General features: G+C 44.1%; 1 protein-coding gene across 1 annotated transcript in view; it reads right to left on the reverse strand.

The window, feature by feature from the left end:
* Positions 1-19,368, reverse strand: part of LOC122941766 (pleckstrin homology domain-containing family G member 4B-like) — a 45,328-nt gene extending 25,960 nt beyond the window's left edge. The window contains exons 1-6 of the mRNA XM_044299182.1: positions 19,267-19,368; positions 18,648-18,796; positions 2,763-2,901; positions 2,022-2,144; positions 1,653-1,844; positions 561-1,546 (exon numbers count right to left, since the gene is read on the reverse strand). Coding sequence (XP_044155117.1) covers positions 561-1,546; positions 1,653-1,844; positions 2,022-2,144; positions 2,763-2,901; positions 18,648-18,781 — 1,574 coding nt within the window. The 5' untranslated portion in view covers positions 18,782-18,796; positions 19,267-19,368. The remainder of the gene's footprint in view (positions 1-560; positions 1,547-1,652; positions 1,845-2,021; positions 2,145-2,762; positions 2,902-18,647; positions 18,797-19,266) is intronic.
* Positions 19,369-20,035: the final 667 nt, after the last annotated feature.

The following is a 20,035-nucleotide window of genomic DNA, read 5'->3' on the forward strand; positions in this document are numbered from 1 at the left end:
TGCACTGAGCCTGTCTGGTGGCACTTAAGGGACCATGTTAGTGACTTGTAGGCAACTAGTGGGCTGGTTGTATAGTGACTACATGAGATATCCTATTTTCTTTAACAAGGGTACACCCCAAAGCATAAGATGGTCCTCTGGTGGACCCAGGATATTAGACAATAAGTGTCCCCAAAAGTCCAACAAAAAAGGTTAAAGCTAACTTCAGATCTAATCCCTTGTCACTAGGGTCTATTTCTTATGGGTCAATACACAAACTATTAGACCTTACTGAGAATATATTCTGTATATACAATGATAACAACAAAGTTGTGAAGCAATTAAAAGTGGATGTCTATATGTTCTCCATAGATAGTTAATGGGTCTTCACCTCTCGAGAGGCTAATGAACCTCAGACTGATCATTTCCTAGAATCATTGTTTCTATATTTATGTTAAAGTCTGCCAAATTCTTTATGACTCAGTTGGGGACAAGTGTTCAAACTTGGTTTAAGATACCTATTGGTGCACATACTTGATCTAACATGAAGGTAAATGAAAAACCACACGAGGTTCACTTACGCAAAGTTAAACTTTGCCGTCCAGTCATTGTCCCTAGATGATTCAGTCATGGCTCTTCTCATCCAAGGCATGTATGAGGTAAGTGGTTCCATTGGTTGCAAAGGAGAAATAGTTGAAGAACTTTCTGAGGAGTAATGGGAATTTGAGTCTCCTGTTGAGAAGCTGGCATGCCTAGAAAGGACGCATCTTCTGCCTGACTGCTTCATTTTACTACTGTCATTCTCAGTCATAATACTAGAGTCATCACTATTGGCCCTGCCATAGGAGACCCATGTGAAGTGGTCTGCATTTGTCACAGAGGATGGCTGTACTGGGGTTGGCCTAGAAAGCTTTGGACTAGGAGTATGCAAAATCTCTAGCGCTTCATTGTTGGAGTTCTGCACCATCAGCTCAGTGCTTTCAGGATCTGACCCATTGCTGTTTTTGGTTTCTTCACTGGTAGAACATCCCTGCGAAATCAAAGTTTCTCGTGTTGCTCTTGTGTTTCTTTGACTTCTAGGTGCTTTAAGAAATAAACCCATGGAACCAGCATGAAGGCCAAAACTACAGCAGTTAATAATGGTTGATTCTGCAGATCTCATGCTGCCCCGTGGCCTAAATTCATGGTCCTCCTTTCGGCTTCCTTGCGTGATTTCATTAGAAAAATTTACCACTGTGTCTTCTCCTTTACTGACACTAGAGGACAATGTGGTATCCTTGTGCCAGGCTGCATTTTGCTCATCTTTACACTTCTCTACAGTTTCTTCTATAAGTTGCTTAGCTTCCTGACATTTGAGCCAAGTCTCATTCCAAACGGCCAGTCCTCTACAGCTGCTTAGTTTGTAGGATTCTTCTTTCATCTCTTGAAATTTGACATCTGACAACTCCTCAGTTAATTTCTGCAGGTAGGTCTCCAGGCACTGCTGGGTCTCTGGCTGGCAAAGCTTTTGTTCAGCCATCTTCAATTGTCCCACATAGCGGCTGTAGCTAATGGTGAGCTGTGTAATCTAGTAGAAGAGATCAGCCAAAAATTAGGACATATTACTTTTTCCTGGTATACTTATCTAATGACCAAAATAAGCAAAAAAACTAAAACAAAATGTGACGGTCTACCTTGTCACAAAATCTGTACAGATTCAGAAGCTTCTCCAGTTCTTCTTTTTGCCTTTCAACATTCATGTAGAAACTACTCAGTTTGGTCTGGAAGGCTCCTCTCGTAACCTTAAAAAAATCCATTTCTGGAAACATGGACCCACTGAACTTATTTGCATCATCTAGAAGAACCAACCCATGGTTATAATGCACCTGTAAAGGTTAAACAATAAAAACATGGGTACATAGATCCAAAAGGGCATCCAAGCCTTTGTAGCTCAAACCAAACTACATCAATTCTGGGATCAAAGATCCATTGATAATATGTAGAAGCTTTATAATAGGTTTTGAGATTAATCAGCTTTTTTCCTATTGATAAGGAATACTCACTGTTGCTTGGAGGAAGAATTCCTTAAACTTTTTGTGATACTTCTCTAAAGTTTCCAAAGACCATTCCATAGTGTCCATCTCATGTAGCTGATTTTCTCCATCTCCATCCATCCATAGGCTCAGCTTTGGAAGTAAGCGTGGAGTTAAAGAAGTTGTCCATGATTGTTTCCAGAAACACTGCTATGCCTGTCCACAAGTTGCGTGTGGTACTGCAGCTCATAATAATTTTTTTTTATGGAGTTGTGCAGCAATACAAGACACAACAAGTTTAACTAGTCTTCGACCAGCCCTTTAAGGCTAGGGCTACACAGCGACATGTGTCGCGCGACAACTACATTGCAACATGTGTCATTCGACATTCATGTCGCACAGCATTTTTTGCAATGAAAGCCAATGGTGTCACTATGACATGCTGGAACTGTGAAGTGACAGTCGCTCAAAAATCCAACTTGGATGGATTTTTTGCGACTGTTGTGTCGCAGTCACAGCATGTTGCATGTCGCAGTACGAGACCATTGACTATCATTATAAAAATGTTGCGTGACTTTTCTGCTACAAGAAGTCACGTGACTGTGTAGCCCTAGCCTTACTGTGGTGCGAAGTTAATTATATAATCTATTATACTGATGGTCTTCATACAAGATTTTAATGTTATTTTTATCCAGATATTGCAGGGCCGGTCCTGACACTTTTATGTTCTATTCATTATAACATTTATGTCATTCACTTTCCTGTCTTTACCTGGCTAAACTGTTTTTCCAACTCCTGGATCTTCAACATGGACTCCAAAAGTTCCAGTCTACGATTGGACTTAGTAACCAGAGCGTGCACTCGTTCCTCCAAGTGGTTGTACATCTGTACCGCTGACTCCACAGCACTCCTTAAAGATTAAGGATTAAGATTAAAGATTAACAATTAAGATTTTCACTGATGACTCTTATAAAGAGGAGCTGTCACTTCTCCAGACATGTCTGCTTTAAGCTACTTTCCCACTAGCGTTTCTATTTTCTGGTACTGAGATCGGTCATACGCAAAAATGCTTCCGTTTTGTCCCCATTCATTTTCAATAGGGACAAAATGTAACTGAACAGAACGGAGTGCTCCAAAAATGCATTCCGTTCCTTTTGGTTGTGTTCTCATACCAGAGAACAAACCGCACGCTGCGGTTTTCTTTTTGTTATGGGATGTGGAGCAAGACGGATCTGTCATGACCCACAATGCAAGTCAATGAGGACGGATCTGTTTAACTCTGACACAATAGAAAACGAATCCGTCTCCCATTGACTTTCAGAGATAATACAACAGGATCTGTTCATAACGGATGCAGATGGTTGTATTATCAGTAAAAGAAGTGTTTTTGCTGATCCCTGCCAGATCCAGCAAAAACGCTAGTGTGAAAGTAACCTAAGTAACTTCTTGGGGTTTTCTGAGATTTCAATACTGATTTGTGAGGGTCCAACACCCAGGACTCCCGCTGATTAGCTGTTTGAGAAGACAACGGCACTTACAGCAGCACTGTGGCCTACTCTCAGCTTTTCTTAGGCCAAGTGAAGACACATTCATCAGTCACGTGGCATAGGCGCAGCTCAGCACCATAGAAGTGAATGGTGTTGAGAGCGATACCAAGCACTGGTGCTATACAATATACGCCGCTGTGCTTGTTAAGCGCGGAGAAGGCCGCGGTACTCGCAGGACCTCCGATGCATTCTCAAATAGCTGATCAGCAGGGGTCCTGGGTGTCAGACCTCTCCGATCAGATACTGATGACCTATCCAGAGAATGGGTCATCAGTATTAAAATCTTCGAAAGCCTTTTTAGTTGTTTTGTCAGAAAATGCCATAATAATACTAAGAATAATAACTTTCATTTGTATATTCCACAGAGATTTACAATGAGGGCTCATCCACTTGGCTATGCTATACAGAGCCATAATATGGCACCCATAGAGGTCTGTGTGACTGTACCATACCGTTATTTGCCTCCAGCTTTATACCTAATCCAAAGCATGTTCTTATATTGTGGTTTAAGGAAGCATTGTATGGCAGTACGCTGAGTGCCAAGGCTCCATAGCAAAGGAGAGCCTGCGGCTGTGTGTAGGAGGTACGCTTCCTTACATCTCATCCATGGGCACAGGGATCTGGAAATCGCATTTTAATAGTACTATATTGCAGAATTTCATGTTAGCTTCCTCCAGCTCTATTTATGGACTTCCAGAGGACCTCTGCATGCATCTGCAGGCCTCATCTTTCTCTACATAAACTGATACACTGACCTTTAATGTGAATGCTGTGATCTGGATTGATGTGCCTTAATTGTCCTTTCTTTAGATCCAAGGACTCCTTGTCTTGTTTTATTGTCCCTTTTAAGTACATAATATAGAATTTTATGGATTCTCCATTTCAATGGCTCATGAATACTGAACGTCTGCCAGGCTTAGAAACAATCATAAACCTCTGTATGGGGAATTTTATATTGAATTTTAGTGTTTTGTGGTATTTGAGACAGAGGCTTACTGTATTCAGTGCGTATGAAGTGATTTTAATTACAAGGGTTTATTACATTTAGATTGTTGTTCCTATATTGCATACAGTACCTGCCAACAGCCCCATTTTTCACAAGAAGCACCTACCCAAAAGAGTTGTAGCTTCCTAGGTAGAGCAAGTTCGAATCTAATGACTATGGTCACCTTTGTAACCATTTTAGTTTTATTATATTATTTTGATCTAAAATCAGTATGCGTTAAATCTGTCAGACTGGCTGTCTGATGGCTTGTCCTCCAGTTCCTCTCTCTTCTCTGCTGAATGATCTTCTAAGCTGATTTATGACCAAATCACAACTTTGTGAGACAGAAGAACTTAGGAAAAATGTGGGATAGAAGGACTTGGGTCAAAAGCAGGACTGCCCCTCCAAAAGAGGGATGCTTGGGAAGTATGTAAATGCTGGGAGGTATTCTTCATAAAACTGATCAATGGGATCAGATGAGGAGGTGGAGAGAAGAGGGGTGTCAGTCTGGTAAACACAGCAAATCATCCTATGGTGGGTGCCATACACTTTCTAAATAATCTGCTTATGTTTTAACTTTTTATAATGCAGGAACATTTATCATATGTTTTATGTCGCTATTTGCTCCATAATTTGTAGCCTTTCACTTCGATTGGCAACTTTGTAAAGTGTTGAGAAAAGTGTGCAGTGCAAAGGTGTGGCCTTCAGCGGCCCGACAGATTTACAATCGGTTTCTGGCATAAATGACAGTTCAAGTCTATGCCAACTTACAGCGTTGCTAGGTGTCCTCCATCTCCTATCTTCTATATACAGAAGACGGAGGACGTAGTAGTGGGCAGCCCCGAATGCTGCGTGTGCTCTCCCGTCGGACCGGGATAGTCCCTTTATTTGCGATAAAATTTAGCGATTAGAATATTCGCGATTACTCAGGAGGAAGAGGGCGTGTTTTAGTTTGGAGAAAGCCGATTGGTTGGGGTGAGGCTGCGCATTCCCAAGATGAGCCAAATGAATTCTGGTTATTTAGGGAGGGAGGTCTTAGCTTCAGGGTAAGGGCATTGGTGGCCATCTTGCGAAGATAGTCAGAAAGAAGTCTTGTGAGGAGCAGTTGCTATGGACGGAATCTTATTAAACAAGTGGTATGTGAACACAATAATTAGTGATTATGGATTATCACCACAGCAGCAACAACATATATGAAAATTGAATTTTGAGTGAAAATATGACAGTTATCCTTTAACACTGACATTTGTAATCTTAGTATATCTGCCCGTTATTTTTATCTGGAGAATACTTTTAAAATGGTTGTCTTGGATTCGGAAAAAAAAGCTCTGCATTTTTTTTTCTAGCAACAGCTCCAATGAGTTATTCAATAAAATGTATCTGTATAGCGCCACCTGCTGTTTGTTATTTTCCTATTTATTTATTTTTGTCTATCTCACTGAGCTGGTCAAACAGTTTATATCTCCGACTGCCACCAGCAATATGTTTGCTGCAGGAGGTGGAACTGAGACGGTTCCGTAGACTTTCTATTGAGTGTCTTTACCAAATCACATAGACCACACATGTTATTAAACAAAGCATCACTTTATTGAAACACAATGTAACAAAAACAACAAACACATATATAAAATGTTGAGGATAAGTACGGTGATAGAGTCCCCCCTTGGCCAGTAAGGTGCATCCAATAATGATAAAGTGACCAATGCAAGATGGCAAGAACCAGGGATTACTGTAGAAGAAACTACTCGGACTACTAACTGAGTGAAAGCTTAAACCCACATTATTTGGCCCATACGGGTATCAAAATGTAAATAGTAATCAATACAGTCTACTGGTACAACCACAGTCAAAGCATAAATACAAAAATAGACATAAATAGATGCGCCATACTAACCCGGGAGGGAAAAGAAGCAATTTCCCTAACACGCGTTTCGCCTCAACAAGCTTTTTCAAAGGGATACATGTCTCTAAAAGTCAACGTCCTATATACCCCCCACCCAGCTGGAGATAATCGCCCCACCTGTGTAATCAAGTGACCACCAATCTGTGTCCAGGGGGCGAGGTATCCTATATTAGGTCCAATTGGATCGCACTGCAAGTAAAATATCTGCCCAGGCACACAAACAGTCCACGGGAGCATCCACATGACCATGATTACACTGAAGGTCCTTTTGTTTATTTATATGTTGGTGCAGACACTTTATTTGCAGAGCGATTCAATTGGACCTAATATAGGAGATCTTGCCCCCTGGATTCCAACCCCTGAGTACGATGTGGGTCTGTCCTTCTTTCGATCATTTGGTCGGAATTTCGAGTCATGTGAGCATCCACATGATTATGATGACACTGAAGGTCCCGTGGACTGTTTGTGTGCCTGGGCAGATATTTTACTTGCAGTGCAATCCAATTGGACCTAATATAGAATACCTCGCCCCCTGGACACCGATTGGTGGTCGCTTGATTACACAGGTGGGGCGATTGTCTCCAGCTGGGCGGGGACGTTGACTTTTAGAGACATGTATCCCTTTGAAAAAGCTCGGCGAGGTGAAATGCGCGTAAAAAAAAATTGCTTCGTTTCGCTCCCGGGTTAGTATGGTGCATTTATTTTTGTATTTATGCTTTGACTGTGGTTGTACCAGTAGACTGTATTGATTACTATTTACATTTTAATACCCGTATGGGCCAAATGATGTGCGTTCAACCTTTTACTCAATAGAGTTGTTTTTTTCTACAGTAATCCCTGGTTCTTGCCATCTTGCACTGGTCACTTTTTCATTATATAATTATTAGCTCCACCTTACTGGCCAAGGGGGGGGGGGGGTCTCTATCACAATACTCAGCCGCAAGATTTTATATATGTGTTTATTGTTTTTGTTACATTGTGTTTCAATAAAGTGATGCTTTGTTTTATCACGTGTGGTCTATGTGATTTGGTAGAGAGGCTTTTATGCGTCCACACGAGTGATAGGATCATGCTGTTGTTGGCGATATTTTGGTTTTCTTTCTATTGAGTGTGTCTCATTCTGAGTGGAGAGAGAGAGTGATTCTCACTCCTGGTTCTAGCGATTCTTGGGATCTCAACACTCGGACCTCCACCAACCAAAAAGTTTGGATATATTTATTTGACATTTCAAAAGTTTTCTGAAAGCTCAGTGACCCTTTAATGGGATTTACCCCTCTGAGAATATTTATCACCAATAAGTGTATGGTCGCTGGGGCAACACCTGTGGGACCCCTAACAATCACTACAATGGGGGTTCTGAATTGGGCATCCTCCCTCACCTTGCAAGTATCGGAAGGACACGTAGCATAGATACAAGTACATGGAAAAGGAATTTTGCAGAAGAAATACATCTGATGCTAAAGTGGGTTGTCCAAGACTTAAATACTGATTACCTATCCTCAAGATGGCTCATCAGTTTCTGATCAGTACGGGTCCAACTCCCAGCACCCCCTGCATCACTCACCCGACCAGTGTTCAGGAGAGCGATGGAGCCTCTTCCTTGATCTGGGATGTCCATCTATCACATGCCCTAGGTGCAGCTCAGTTCCCATTTAAGTGAATGGGACAGAACTGCAATGCCAAATGCAGCCACTATACAATGTACGGCGCTGTGTTTTCTATGCTGTGAGGAGGCCACGGCGCTCAAAACAAATGATCAGAGACTGAGAGTGTTGAGAGTCGCACTGCCACTAATCAGATACTGATGGGCTATCCTGAGGATATTCAATATCTAATTTCCAGAGAACCTTTTTAATGTAGTCATCTGAAATTGAGGAGCATAATTTTGACCTATGAATAGCGTTGGGAAAATTCAATTTGCCACGAAGCCGAATTTCCTTGTGCTTCATGGTAGGAAATCGATTTTCCCGAAATGGCGGTAAAAAGTGAAAAAAAAAAAATCATACTTATTTCATCCGATTGAGCACAAAGAGCCATCTGCCGCCATCTTGATTGAAGATCTCGCATAAAAAATCCTGTGCGTGGCAGAGATGATGATCATAAGATTTCATGCTAGATCTTCAATCAAGATGGCGACAGACGACTCTTCGCGATCAAATAGATGAGGTAAGTATGTTTTTTTTTTTTTTGTTTTATAGTTTTTTTATGCTACACTATAATATCAATGTTAGATGCCGCGATCAGCTATGAACACGGCATATGAGGGTAGCAGTGCAATTGCCATTTCCTGCCATTGCACCCACTACTTAAGAAATACGCTTCACACGGAGCAATTTCGGCTAAGCAGCCGTATTGAATTTTTGATACTTTGTTCATCGCTACCTATGAATATATGTTAATGAGGATTTACAGGGTTAATCCAAGATTTTATTTGATTATTTTACCTCTATGGCTGCTGACCCCATGCTCAGTCCGTCAGGAGAGGTATTTTATGTGTCAGCTCCTACAGGCCTGCATGTGCTAAGTGGCTGGTTGTTGATAAGGCTGAGTATTCGGAGGACATGTAATGAGCAGTATTTAACACCTCTCCCTCCCCGGTATTCCCACTCCTAGATAAAACTGAGCACAGCTGCACTGCAGTGCCACCAAGTGGAGACAGATGGGAACATGCGCGCACACCCACACACACAGAAAAAGGCCTGTTTCCAAGTAAATATGCAAAACTCAAAGCTACAAGCTAATAATGCATATAATAAACTCGAAAACCAAAGCGGAGGATTAAATGAATTAAAATAAATCTGCGTTACAGGGGTTGTCCAGTTTAGAAAACTCAATATGAATCTGTGCTGGCTGGGCCCGTGCTGCGGACCGCAAATTGCAGTCTGCAATGCACGGGCACTAACAGTGGGGCCGCCGCATGCAGTCCGCGATCTGCATCTTACTAAGATGCGGAGGCCCAGACAGAAAACCCATGGCAGCACTATGGCCCTTCGATCTGTGCCTCCGTTCCGCATTCACGTGTATGGGTCCGTATCCGTGATGTGGGGTGCAAATGACCGGTGCCCGTGTATTGCGGACCCGCTGTTTGCGGGCCAAAACACGGCCACGGCCAAGCAACGGCCGCGTGCATGAGCCCTTAATTTGCGAGGCGATAATAAAGGGGTTATCCGAGTGTTTAATACTGTTGATTTATCCTCAGGATAGGTCATCAGTATCTGATCCGATCTGCTGTTTGAAGGGACATGTGACTGCTGCAGCCAACCACAGGCTGCTGATGTAGTCACATGTGGGCTGCACAGAGACCTGCAGGGGATGATGGGGGGGGGTGAGTACATAAATAGTTATCATTTTGAACAAATGGCTGTTTTTCCCAGGAAAGTCCCTGCCTGCGAGGCTCATGCTGTGAGAGGGATGGAGGGATCATGTTACAGTGTCCCTGCCTGCGAGGTTCTTGCTGTGAGAGGGGTGGAGGGATCATGTTACAGTGTCCCTGCCTGCGAGGCTCATGCTGTGAGAGGGGTGGAGGGATCATGTTACAGTGTCCCTGCCTGCGAGGCTCATGCTGTGAGAGGGGTGGAGGGATCATGTTACAGTGTCCCTGCCTGCGAGGCTCATGCTGTGAGAGGGGTGGAGGGATCATGTTACAGTGTCCCTGCCTACGAGGCTCATGCTGTGAGAGGGATGGAGGGATCATGTTACAGTGTCCCTGCCTGCAAGGCTCATGCTGTGAGAGGGGTGGAGGGATCATGTTACAGTGTCCCTGCCTGCGAGGCTCATGCTGTGAGAGGGGTGGAGGGATCATGTTACAGTGTCCCTGCCTGCAAGGCTCATGCTGTGAGAGGGGTGGAGGGATCATGTTACAGTGTCCCTGCCTGCGAGGCTCATGCTGTGAGAGGGGTGGAGGGATCATGTTACAGTGTCCCTGCCTGCGAGGCTCATGCTGTGAGAGGGAAGAGGGAGCAGCCGTTGGGGGGGGGGGGGGCATCTGATCCAGTCTTCCACTTCACTAGTTATCTTGGGGTGTTTGATGCACCTCAAAATGAAACTGATGACCCATGGCCCTAACATGTAGCAGCTACCGCTGTCCATTCATGATGACCGGCTTTTGCAACTGAATCCACTAGTCAAATAAATCAAACTTTGATTTCTTGCCATTTTGAAACGTGGGAATTTTGGTTTAGAGCTAAATGAAACATTTTTAGCTTGCAGTGCACCAATTATAGCTGCAGGTCCCTGTATTAGGTAAAGACTCTACTTGTCAGCAGGCACTGCATTATGGAGAGCGCATACTGGCACACGTTCCCGCAGCCCCTGATTTAGCTCAAAGCAACTGTTTTTTATGGGCGCACACTGGGAGACACCTGTGACATACCGTATAATTTTCTTGGTCAGAAAGTGCCTCGCTCTGCTTCCTTCTTATGGTGTTAAGTGCATTAACCTGAAATAGGTTCTACCTTACTCATCTATGTCTGTGTTTTCGCAAACTGTGGCCCTTTGGCTTTTGTGAAAAAGCCCATCAAGTTCTGAAAGACACTGGTTTTGAACCTAAGTCATTAAAATGTAGATGTTGCTAGTCTTAAAGGGAAAATTTCATCACATTTATATGGTACTAGCAGAAGAACCCGGCTTCGCATGGGTATATCTCATTTGCAGTATTTCATTTATTGTTTCTATGTTTCTATGTGTCGATATCGACAGTATACCCCTTAACAGTGACCTCTACAATACCCCGCCCCCTCAACAGTGAACTCCACAGCCCCTCACCCCTTAATATTGACCCCCCACGGTGCCTCGCCTCCTTACAATGTGACCTCCACAGCATCCCATCCCCTTAACTTTGACCTTCACAGTACCCGCCCCTTTAACAGTGAGTTTCACAGCACCCCACTCCCTTAACATTGACCTCCTCAGGGGCCCGCCCCCTTAACAGTGACCTTTACAGCACCCTGCCCCTTAACACTGACTTCCATAGGGGACCGTCACCTTATCTGTGACCTCCACTGTTCCCTGCCCCCTTACTAGAGACCTCCACAGCACCCTTCCCTTTAACACTGACTGCCACAGTAACCCGTTCGCTTAACTGTGGCCTCCACAGTACCCCGCTCTCTTAACAGTGACCTCACAGTACCCTTCTGACTTAACAGTGACCTCCACAGCAGCTGCTCCTTTAATAGTGGCCCCTACCCCCTTAACAGTGACCTCCACAGCGGCCTGCCCATTAACAGTAACATCCACAGTGAACGCCCCTTTAACAGTGACCTTCACAGTGCCCGTCTCTTTAACAGTGGCCTCCACAGCAGCTGCCCCTTAAATAGTGCTGCCCCCTTAACAGTGACATCCGCAGCAGCTGCCCCTTTAATAGTGGCCCGTGCCCCCTTAACAGTGACCTCCACAGCGCCCTGCCCCCTTAAGGCTAGGGCTACATGACGATATGTGTCGCAAGACATTTTGTCGAACCAATGTCGCACAACAATTTTTATAATGATAGGCTATGGTGTTGCACTGCGACAGCGACTTGCTGCGACTGCGACATGACAGTCGCAAAACATCCATCCAAGAGCTTCTATTGGCTGATAAGGGACATGTGACTGTGTGTATGACAGTTGGGATATGAGTGAAAGACTTGCTTGTATTGGCTAATGCAGTTAATGTTTTGTGAATATCTCAGGAACGGTACGTCCTAGAGAGCTGAGACCTGGTCTAAAATCTTCCCGGATGCCTGATGTACCTGTGTGCCAAATTTGGTGAAGCTCGGTCCAGTCGTTTGGTCGCGCATAAAGAACAGATAGCCATACAGAAACTCATTTTTATATAAAGAGATTTTACTGTAAACATATTATTTTGAAGAAAGGCTTGACATTTTTTAGTTTTATGTGAATATGCCTATAAAAGACATCCAGTTTTCACACTGGCCACTGGAGCACACAGCATAAGCACACTTACAATCTTTGTTGTATAGACAGGGACAATGTCAGCAGTCATCTCATTATTATTAGAGGCTGTGGCTTTAATGACTGTTGACAGCTCAAATTTTATTTTGGGGGTCTAAATAAGGGAGGATAGTAAGAATATATAACATTCACACAGAAAAGTCTCTGTATGCATCTCTCCTGCCGCTCCCTGGTTGTTGGAGTAGGAGTTGTACGCCATGTCTTCCTGTAGACTGTATTATACCTATGAACACTTTTCAGAGGTTTTTTAAAGGGTTATTCCCATCTTGGACAATTATGGTATGTTTACAGGATATGCCATAAATGTCCAGTAGATGTGGTTCCCAGCTCTGGGACTTGCACCTATTTCAAGAACAAGGGTCTTTTTCACTCCCATCTCATGGATGCTGTGAATAGAGAGGGGGCCACACATGGGCTGCTCTCTCCATTCACTTATGTAGGAACTCTGATAATTGCCAAGCATGCTTACTCGTCTATCTTGGGATCTCCTACAGCAGTGAATGGAGAGTGCATGGGCATCCACCTCTCCATTCACAGCATCCTCGAGACGTGGATGTCACAGTAGGTGAGGGAAGGGAAGCAAACGAAACACAACAAAATCAAACAAAAAAGCAGGCTAGGCCCCACAGCTAGGGAACAGGGAAAGGTCATCTTCTGACAATCCCTGAGCCTTTCCCTGACTGCTACCAACATGAACAGATCTCGATGGGAGAAGTGTTCATGCACACCAACCTAAGCCCTGCTGTAACCCTCAGCTAGGGAGCAGGCGGAAAGACAACTGGTTCCTTGCTCAAGATGAAGGAACCAGCGTCTACCTAAGGCCTAGCCAGTACAAACAACAGAAGGGAAGGAAGGAGAACTTAACTGAAGACGAACTGGGAGCAGGAGATCCACCAAACACCAGCAGAGATCTCCAGGAGAAACTATAAACCGCAAGGGCTAAAGTGAGAGGCAGGTATAAATAGCATCGCTAACAAACTAATGAGCAGAACCTGTGAGGGTGTGGGATTCTGCCCAAAGCCACAACAAAGCAATCTGTCAGATAGATTCACGTGCAGCAAGTCTGACAGATATTCTCAGATCACTCACAGGGCAGGGCGTGACAGTACCCCCCCTTTCTACGGGTGACTCCCGTGAAAGGCGTTCACAAGGCGGCTAGCATTAACATCAGTAGCCAGAACCCACATCCTTTCCTCAGGACCGTATCCCCTCCAATGCACCAGGTACTGAAGGGAACCCCGAAGAACATGCAAGTTGAGTATTTTGGAGATCTGAAACTCCAGATTACCATCAACCAAGACAGGAGGAGGAGGCAAAGGAGATGGTTTAGCAGGTTCAACATACTTCTTCAACAAGGACCTGTGAAACACATTATGGATCTTCCAGGCCTGCGGAAGTTCTAGACGAAACGCCACCAGATTAATAATGGCCAAGATTTTGTAAGGACCAATAAATCTTGGGCCCAACTTCCAAGAGGGTACTTTCAACTTAATGTTCTTAGTGGACAAGCACACAAAATCACCCACACACAGGTCCGGACCAGTCATACGTTTATATATTTCACCCATCTTTTTCAAATTAACCTGAATCTTTCGCCAGATAGAAGACAACGAAGAAGAGAATCTCTCTTCTTCAGGTATACCAGAAGATTCAGTCCCAGAAAAAATACCAAACTGAGGGTGAAAACCATATGCGCCAAAAAATGGTGACTTATCAGTTGACTCCTTTCTACGGTTATTCAAGGCAAACTCAGCCAAGGCCAAAAACGAGGACCATTCTTCCTGATTCTCAGCGACAAAACACCTCAAATAAGTCTCCAGGTTCTGGTTAGCGCGCTCAGTTTGTCCATTTGACTGAGGATGGAAAGTCGAAGAGAAAGACAACTGAATACCCAGACGAGTACAAAACGCCTTCCAAAGCCTGGAGACAAATTGCATCCCCCTATCAGACACCACATCAGAGGGAATGCCGTGTAGTTTCACCATGTTATTAATAAACACCTGAGCGAGAGTTTTAGCATTGGGCAAACCTGATAATGGTACAAAGTGAGCCATCTTACTGAAGAGGTCCACCACCACCAAAATCACAGTATTCCCAGAGGAACTTGGTAAATCAGTGATGAAGTCCATGGACAAATGAGTCCAAGGACGAGATGGAATGGACAAAGGAAGAAGAGATCCTGATGTGTGAGCCACCTTAGCGCGTGCGCAGGTCTCACAAGCTGCTACATAGCGCTAAACACATTTACGCAAACCTGGCCACCAGAATCTCCGGGAAATAAGATCCACCTTGGATCTACTCCCAGGGTGTCCCACAAGGACATTATCATGATGTTCCTTGAACACCTTGTGTCGCAGTTCTGAAGGAACAAACAAGTTCCCTGAAGGACAGGAATCAAGTGCCTCACCTTGAGCCCCTCACCTTGCACATACCACCACTCCATCAATCAAAATTGGAGCGGGATCCTCCGAATCTCCCCCCAGGAAAGCTACGTGACAGAGCATCCGCTTTGACGTTTTTGATCAAAGGACGATAAGTGACCACAAAATTAAACCTGGTAAAGAACAATGACCATCTGGCCTGTCTAGGGTTCAGACGCTTTGCTGATTGCAGGTAAGCCAGATTCTTATGGTCAGTAATTACCGTAATCGGATGAATCGCTCCTTCTAGCCAATGATGCCATTCCTCAAAGACCAATTTGATGGCCAACAACTCTATTCCCAACATCATAGCTTCTTTCGGCGGCAGAGAGTTTCTTAGAGAAAAAAGCACATGGGCGCCACTTGTTAGGAGAGGGAACCTGCGACAAAACTGCTCTGACTCCCACTTCTGGGGAGTCCACCTCCACAATGAAGGGTTGAGACACATCGGGTTGAATCAGACTGGGAGCGGAAGCAAAACATTCCTTAATTGCATAAAAAGCCTGTAATCCCTCTTCCGACCAGAGAGAGAAGTCAGCGCCCTTCCTAGTCATATCGGTCAAAGGTTTGACAATAGTGGAATAATTCAGGATGAACTTCCTGTAGTAATTAGTAAATCCTAAAAACTGCATCAGAGCTTTCTGATTCTCCTGCCGGTCCCATTCTAGTACAGCACGGACCTTTTCGGGACCCATGCGAGAACCTGAGTCAGAGAGTAAGTAACCCAGAAACTGCAAATCCTGAACAGCAAACACACATTTTTCCAACTTACCATACAATTTATTCTCCCGAAGGATCAATAATACTTGTCTTAAATGATCCTGATGAGTCTCCATATCAGGTGAGTAAATCAGTATGTCATTGAGGTAAATAACGATAAACCTCCCCACCAAATGATGAAAAATGTAATTGATAAAGATCTCTTGATGAGCTTCAAGAGGTAGTCACCTGAAATGGTTTTCACTTCACAGGTGTGCCCTGTCAGGTTTAATAAGTGGGATTTCTTGCCTTATAAATGGGGTTGGGACCATCAGTTGTGTTGTGGAGAAGTCAGGTGGATACACAGCTGATAGTCTTACTGAATAGAATGTTAGAATTTGTATTATGGCAAGAAAAAAGCAACTAAGTAAAGAAAAACGAGTGGCCATCATTACTTTAAGAAATGAAGGTCAGTCAGTCCGAAAAATTGGGAAAACTTTGAAAGTGTCCCCAAGTGCAGTCACAAAAACCATCAAGCGCTACAAAGAAACTGCCTCACATGCGGACCGCCCCAGGAAAGGAAGACCAAGAGTCACCTCTGCTGCGGAGGATAAGTTCATCCGAGTCACCAGCCTCAGAAATCGCAGGTTAACAGCAGCTCAGATTAGAGACCAGGTCAATGCCACACAGAGTTCTTTTTATATTTAAATATTTTATTAATTATAAACACAAAAATTCATATCAATATTACATCTGTAGAATTATAAAATCCATAAGTCTGTCAATTCTGATTTGTGAGCATAATTAACAAAAGATTTCATACGAGTACCCATAATTATGTGGATATTAAGAGTCAAATGGAGATCTCACATACTGCTGGAGAAAGCAGGATTCACCCAGCGTCCGAAGCTTAATAAAGCGGATGCAGGAAGCATCTCATTTGGCGTAATATTATCTATAGGGGGCAGGGATCAGAGGCCCGCAGCCTAGACGGCCGCCAGGCAGCGAACGCGCACCACGTACGCCCTCCTCCAGACATGGGTGAGCACAATCGGCAGGATTAGCAATCATGTGAACAGTCACCTGATACTCACATAGACCACACGTAGCGGGCTTACAGTGATCTTTGATCTGAAACATTTCATAAAGCAAGAGAGGGGGTCCGGCAGTCTTCTCTCGCAGTGGTGGAGAAACCGCTCACATATTTTACTGCCTCATCCCCAGGTGATTAAAATTGAGTATTAATGCCCTGCTTATCCGTATCTCACATGTATTCACATTAGTATCTCATATGCCAAAGGACTCAGATCGAGTATCACTCGACAGTCACCGGCAATTAAAGAGAATGTGGACAAAGACACAACCAAAGACTAACTCCGTCCAATTAAGAGAACATCCTAGTAGCACCCATACCACACATGTGTCAAATCACTGCCCGCAGTCCAACCTCATGTCTGACAGGAAGAACCGCGTCTCGGGTCACACCCGATGCCCGGCCCCCCCGAAGTCCCGGGCCCCGGACCCCCGCCCATAAACCGCACAGTATTATGGATAGGTAAAAAATTTAACCATTATTTAATGCTGGTAGGTCCTGCCGTCCTCCAGTATTCTTAGAGATTCTCTAGTGCTCAAGTGTAACTTCACATTCTTCAACAATTACAATTCATATAGAAAAGACCAGACTAATGAGATCTGCCCCCACCCAATGCCACACAGAGTTCTAGCAGCAGACACATCTCTAGAACAACTGTTAAGAGGAGACTGTGTGAATCAGGCCTTCATGGTAGAATATCTGCTAGGAAACCACTGCTAAGGACAGGCAACAAGCAGAGGAGACTTGTTTGGGCTAAAGAACACAAGGAATGGACATTAGACCAGTGGAAATCTGTGCTTTGGTCTGATGAGTCCAAATTTAAGATCTTTGGTTCCAACCACCGTGTCTTTGTGCGACGCAGAAAAGGTGAACGGATAGACTCTACATGCCTGGTTCCCACCGTGAAGCATGGAGGAGGAGGTGTGATGGTGTGGGGGTGCTTTGCTGGTGACACTGTTGGGGATTTATTCAAAATTGAAGGCATACTGAACCAGCATGGCTATCACAGCATCTTGCAGCGGCATGCTATTCCATCCGGTTTGCGTTTAGTTGGACCATCATTTATTTTTCAACAGGACAATGACCCCAAACACACCTCCAGGCTGTGTAAGGGCTATTTGACCATGAAGGAGAGTGATGGGGTGCTGTGCCAGATGACCTGGCCTCCACAGTCACCAGACCTGAACCCAATCGAGATGGTTTGGGGTGAGCTGGACCTCAGAGTGAAGGCAAAAGTGCCAACAAGTGCTAAGCATCTCTGGGAACTCCTTCAAGACTGTTGGAAGACCATTTCAGGTGACTACCTCTTGAAGCTCATCAAGAGAATGCCAAGAGTGTGCAAAACAGTAATCAAAGCAAAAGGTGGCTACTTTGAAGAACCTAGAATATGACATATTTTCTGTTGTTTCACAGTTTTTTGTTATGTATATAATTCCATATGCGTTTTTTCATAGTCATGAAAATATAAAAAAAACTCTTTGAATGAGAAGGTGTGTCCAAACTTTTGGTCTGTACTGTATATGTTGAGGGGAGGCGGGTATTTACGGCGCTCCTCCACCACGTCACCGTCACGTGCCTTACATTCCTGCACTAGTGACCCGCATCTGCTGTGTTTTAACCGACAATAAAGCTGCGATTTGTGAACATTTGGTGAGTGCCGCTTTTTCTTCTACTTTTTTATTCATGTAATTTGGATCGTTTGCTCAGCAGAGCACCGCCGGTATCACTGCATATTTCTTGGACTGGAGTTCCGTTATTATCGTATTACGCTGAGTAGTGCCGGCTGTGTTTCTATGTATATTTGTTAGCTTTATATATTAGATTTAATAAAAATGGCTGCTGTGGCCGATTTTATCCGAAATATTGTCCGACTTTTATTCGCTGGTGGGTTTAAGAAAGTTAAGGGGTTTAGGGAGACCCGAGCAGTCTAACCAATACCTTAGTCATGAGTCTTTAGAATCGATGTGCTCATCTCTAATTGTAACTGAAGTACAAGACCTTCCCTTTGTGATTAGCTGTATACTGGCACATTAAGATAGTGGGTTGAGTTATAGTTACCTGACATCCTGAGAGCAGTAGAAGCGAGTTGCCTCCTTGCGAAGTCTAGCCAGTGTGGTCCCTCCTTCCCGCTGTAAGGAAACTAAACGAGAGTCGCTTAAAACCACCTTCATCAACTCCCGGTACTGACCCATTTTCTCCTCTACTTCCTATGAAGATATAAAATAAACTGTTTGCTCAGCAAGTCTAAAGCTACATTTACACAGGCCTAGCAGCAGTTAATTGTCGAGAAGAGGCGTTCCTTCCCGACAGTCGTGTTCTCATTCAGTGATGATGAAGCAATGCATTTACTTGAAGCAATCTCCTCCACAATATGAGGACCCCATACAAAATCATTTCTCCTGAGCAGCAGAGTTCTGTTTAGAGAGCACGATCTGCTGCCCGGGAACGATGATTGAGGTGTCCGCACCTTCGATCATTTCACCTGATGAACAGGCGTTTTGATCATTCCTTGGTTGATCTGCGGCACCTTTAGATGGGAAGATTATCAGGAGCATGCATGCGTTCATGGGAATGCTCGTTCCCGATAATCGGCCTGATATTCAGGCCATGTAAATCCAGTTTAAGACTTTTACTATCTCTCACAAAAACAATAGAATTATCGGGATGTGACCATTACCTTGGAATCCTGCAGAGTGCTGCCTTCACCCAGTTCTTGGATGGCATGCTGCAGTAAATCGGAGGCTTTTCGGAGGTCTGCTGAGAAAGAATCTAGCTTCTGAAAAACATAATCCAAGATTTTTATAAGAAAAAATAGTTGATAAAATGTAGATTAGATAGAACTGTTGGAAAACTAGCTCTACATTTGCTATACATTAGACTGGCTTTCAGTGCAGCACAGGCGTGCTTGTGTCTTTCTGACAGGAACCATGAGAAGATAGTACAGGAAACCACAGACAGCATAAGGATAAACATGCCAGAAAAGAAGGAAAAGGAGAAGAAACAAGAAACTTTGCAAGGTACAGTATATGTTTTCTACTACTCTTTTCCGTAACTCTAAGACACTTCTATGTGCAATGAGCATGGCTATTTCCGTAATCCTCTCTATTCAAACCCAGCCTGGATATGAGCCCCCTATGTATAGTTTAAAAAAAGTCCAAAAATCCTGTAGCTTTTGCACTGGCCTCTAAGCCTAATAATTTATCAAAACTTCCTGCTCTATGGAAATCCCTTTTCAGCAATCATTTCATTATCATCACAGGCAGATAACACATCTATAGATCCACCATTCATTTGTATTAGGCCCCATGCACACGGCCGTTGTTCACAGCCGTGTGCGGGCCGTGGAACCGCGGCCTGGATCCCTCCTGAGAGCAGGAGCGCACGGCGTCACTGGTTGCTATGACGCCGTGCGCTCCCTGCTGCCGGCACAGTACAGTAATACACTG

This window comes from Bufo gargarizans, chromosome 6, assembly GCF_014858855.1.
Source record: "Bufo gargarizans isolate SCDJY-AF-19 chromosome 6, ASM1485885v1, whole genome shotgun sequence".
Classification (NCBI taxonomy): Eukaryota; Metazoa; Chordata; class Amphibia; order Anura; family Bufonidae; genus Bufo; species Bufo gargarizans.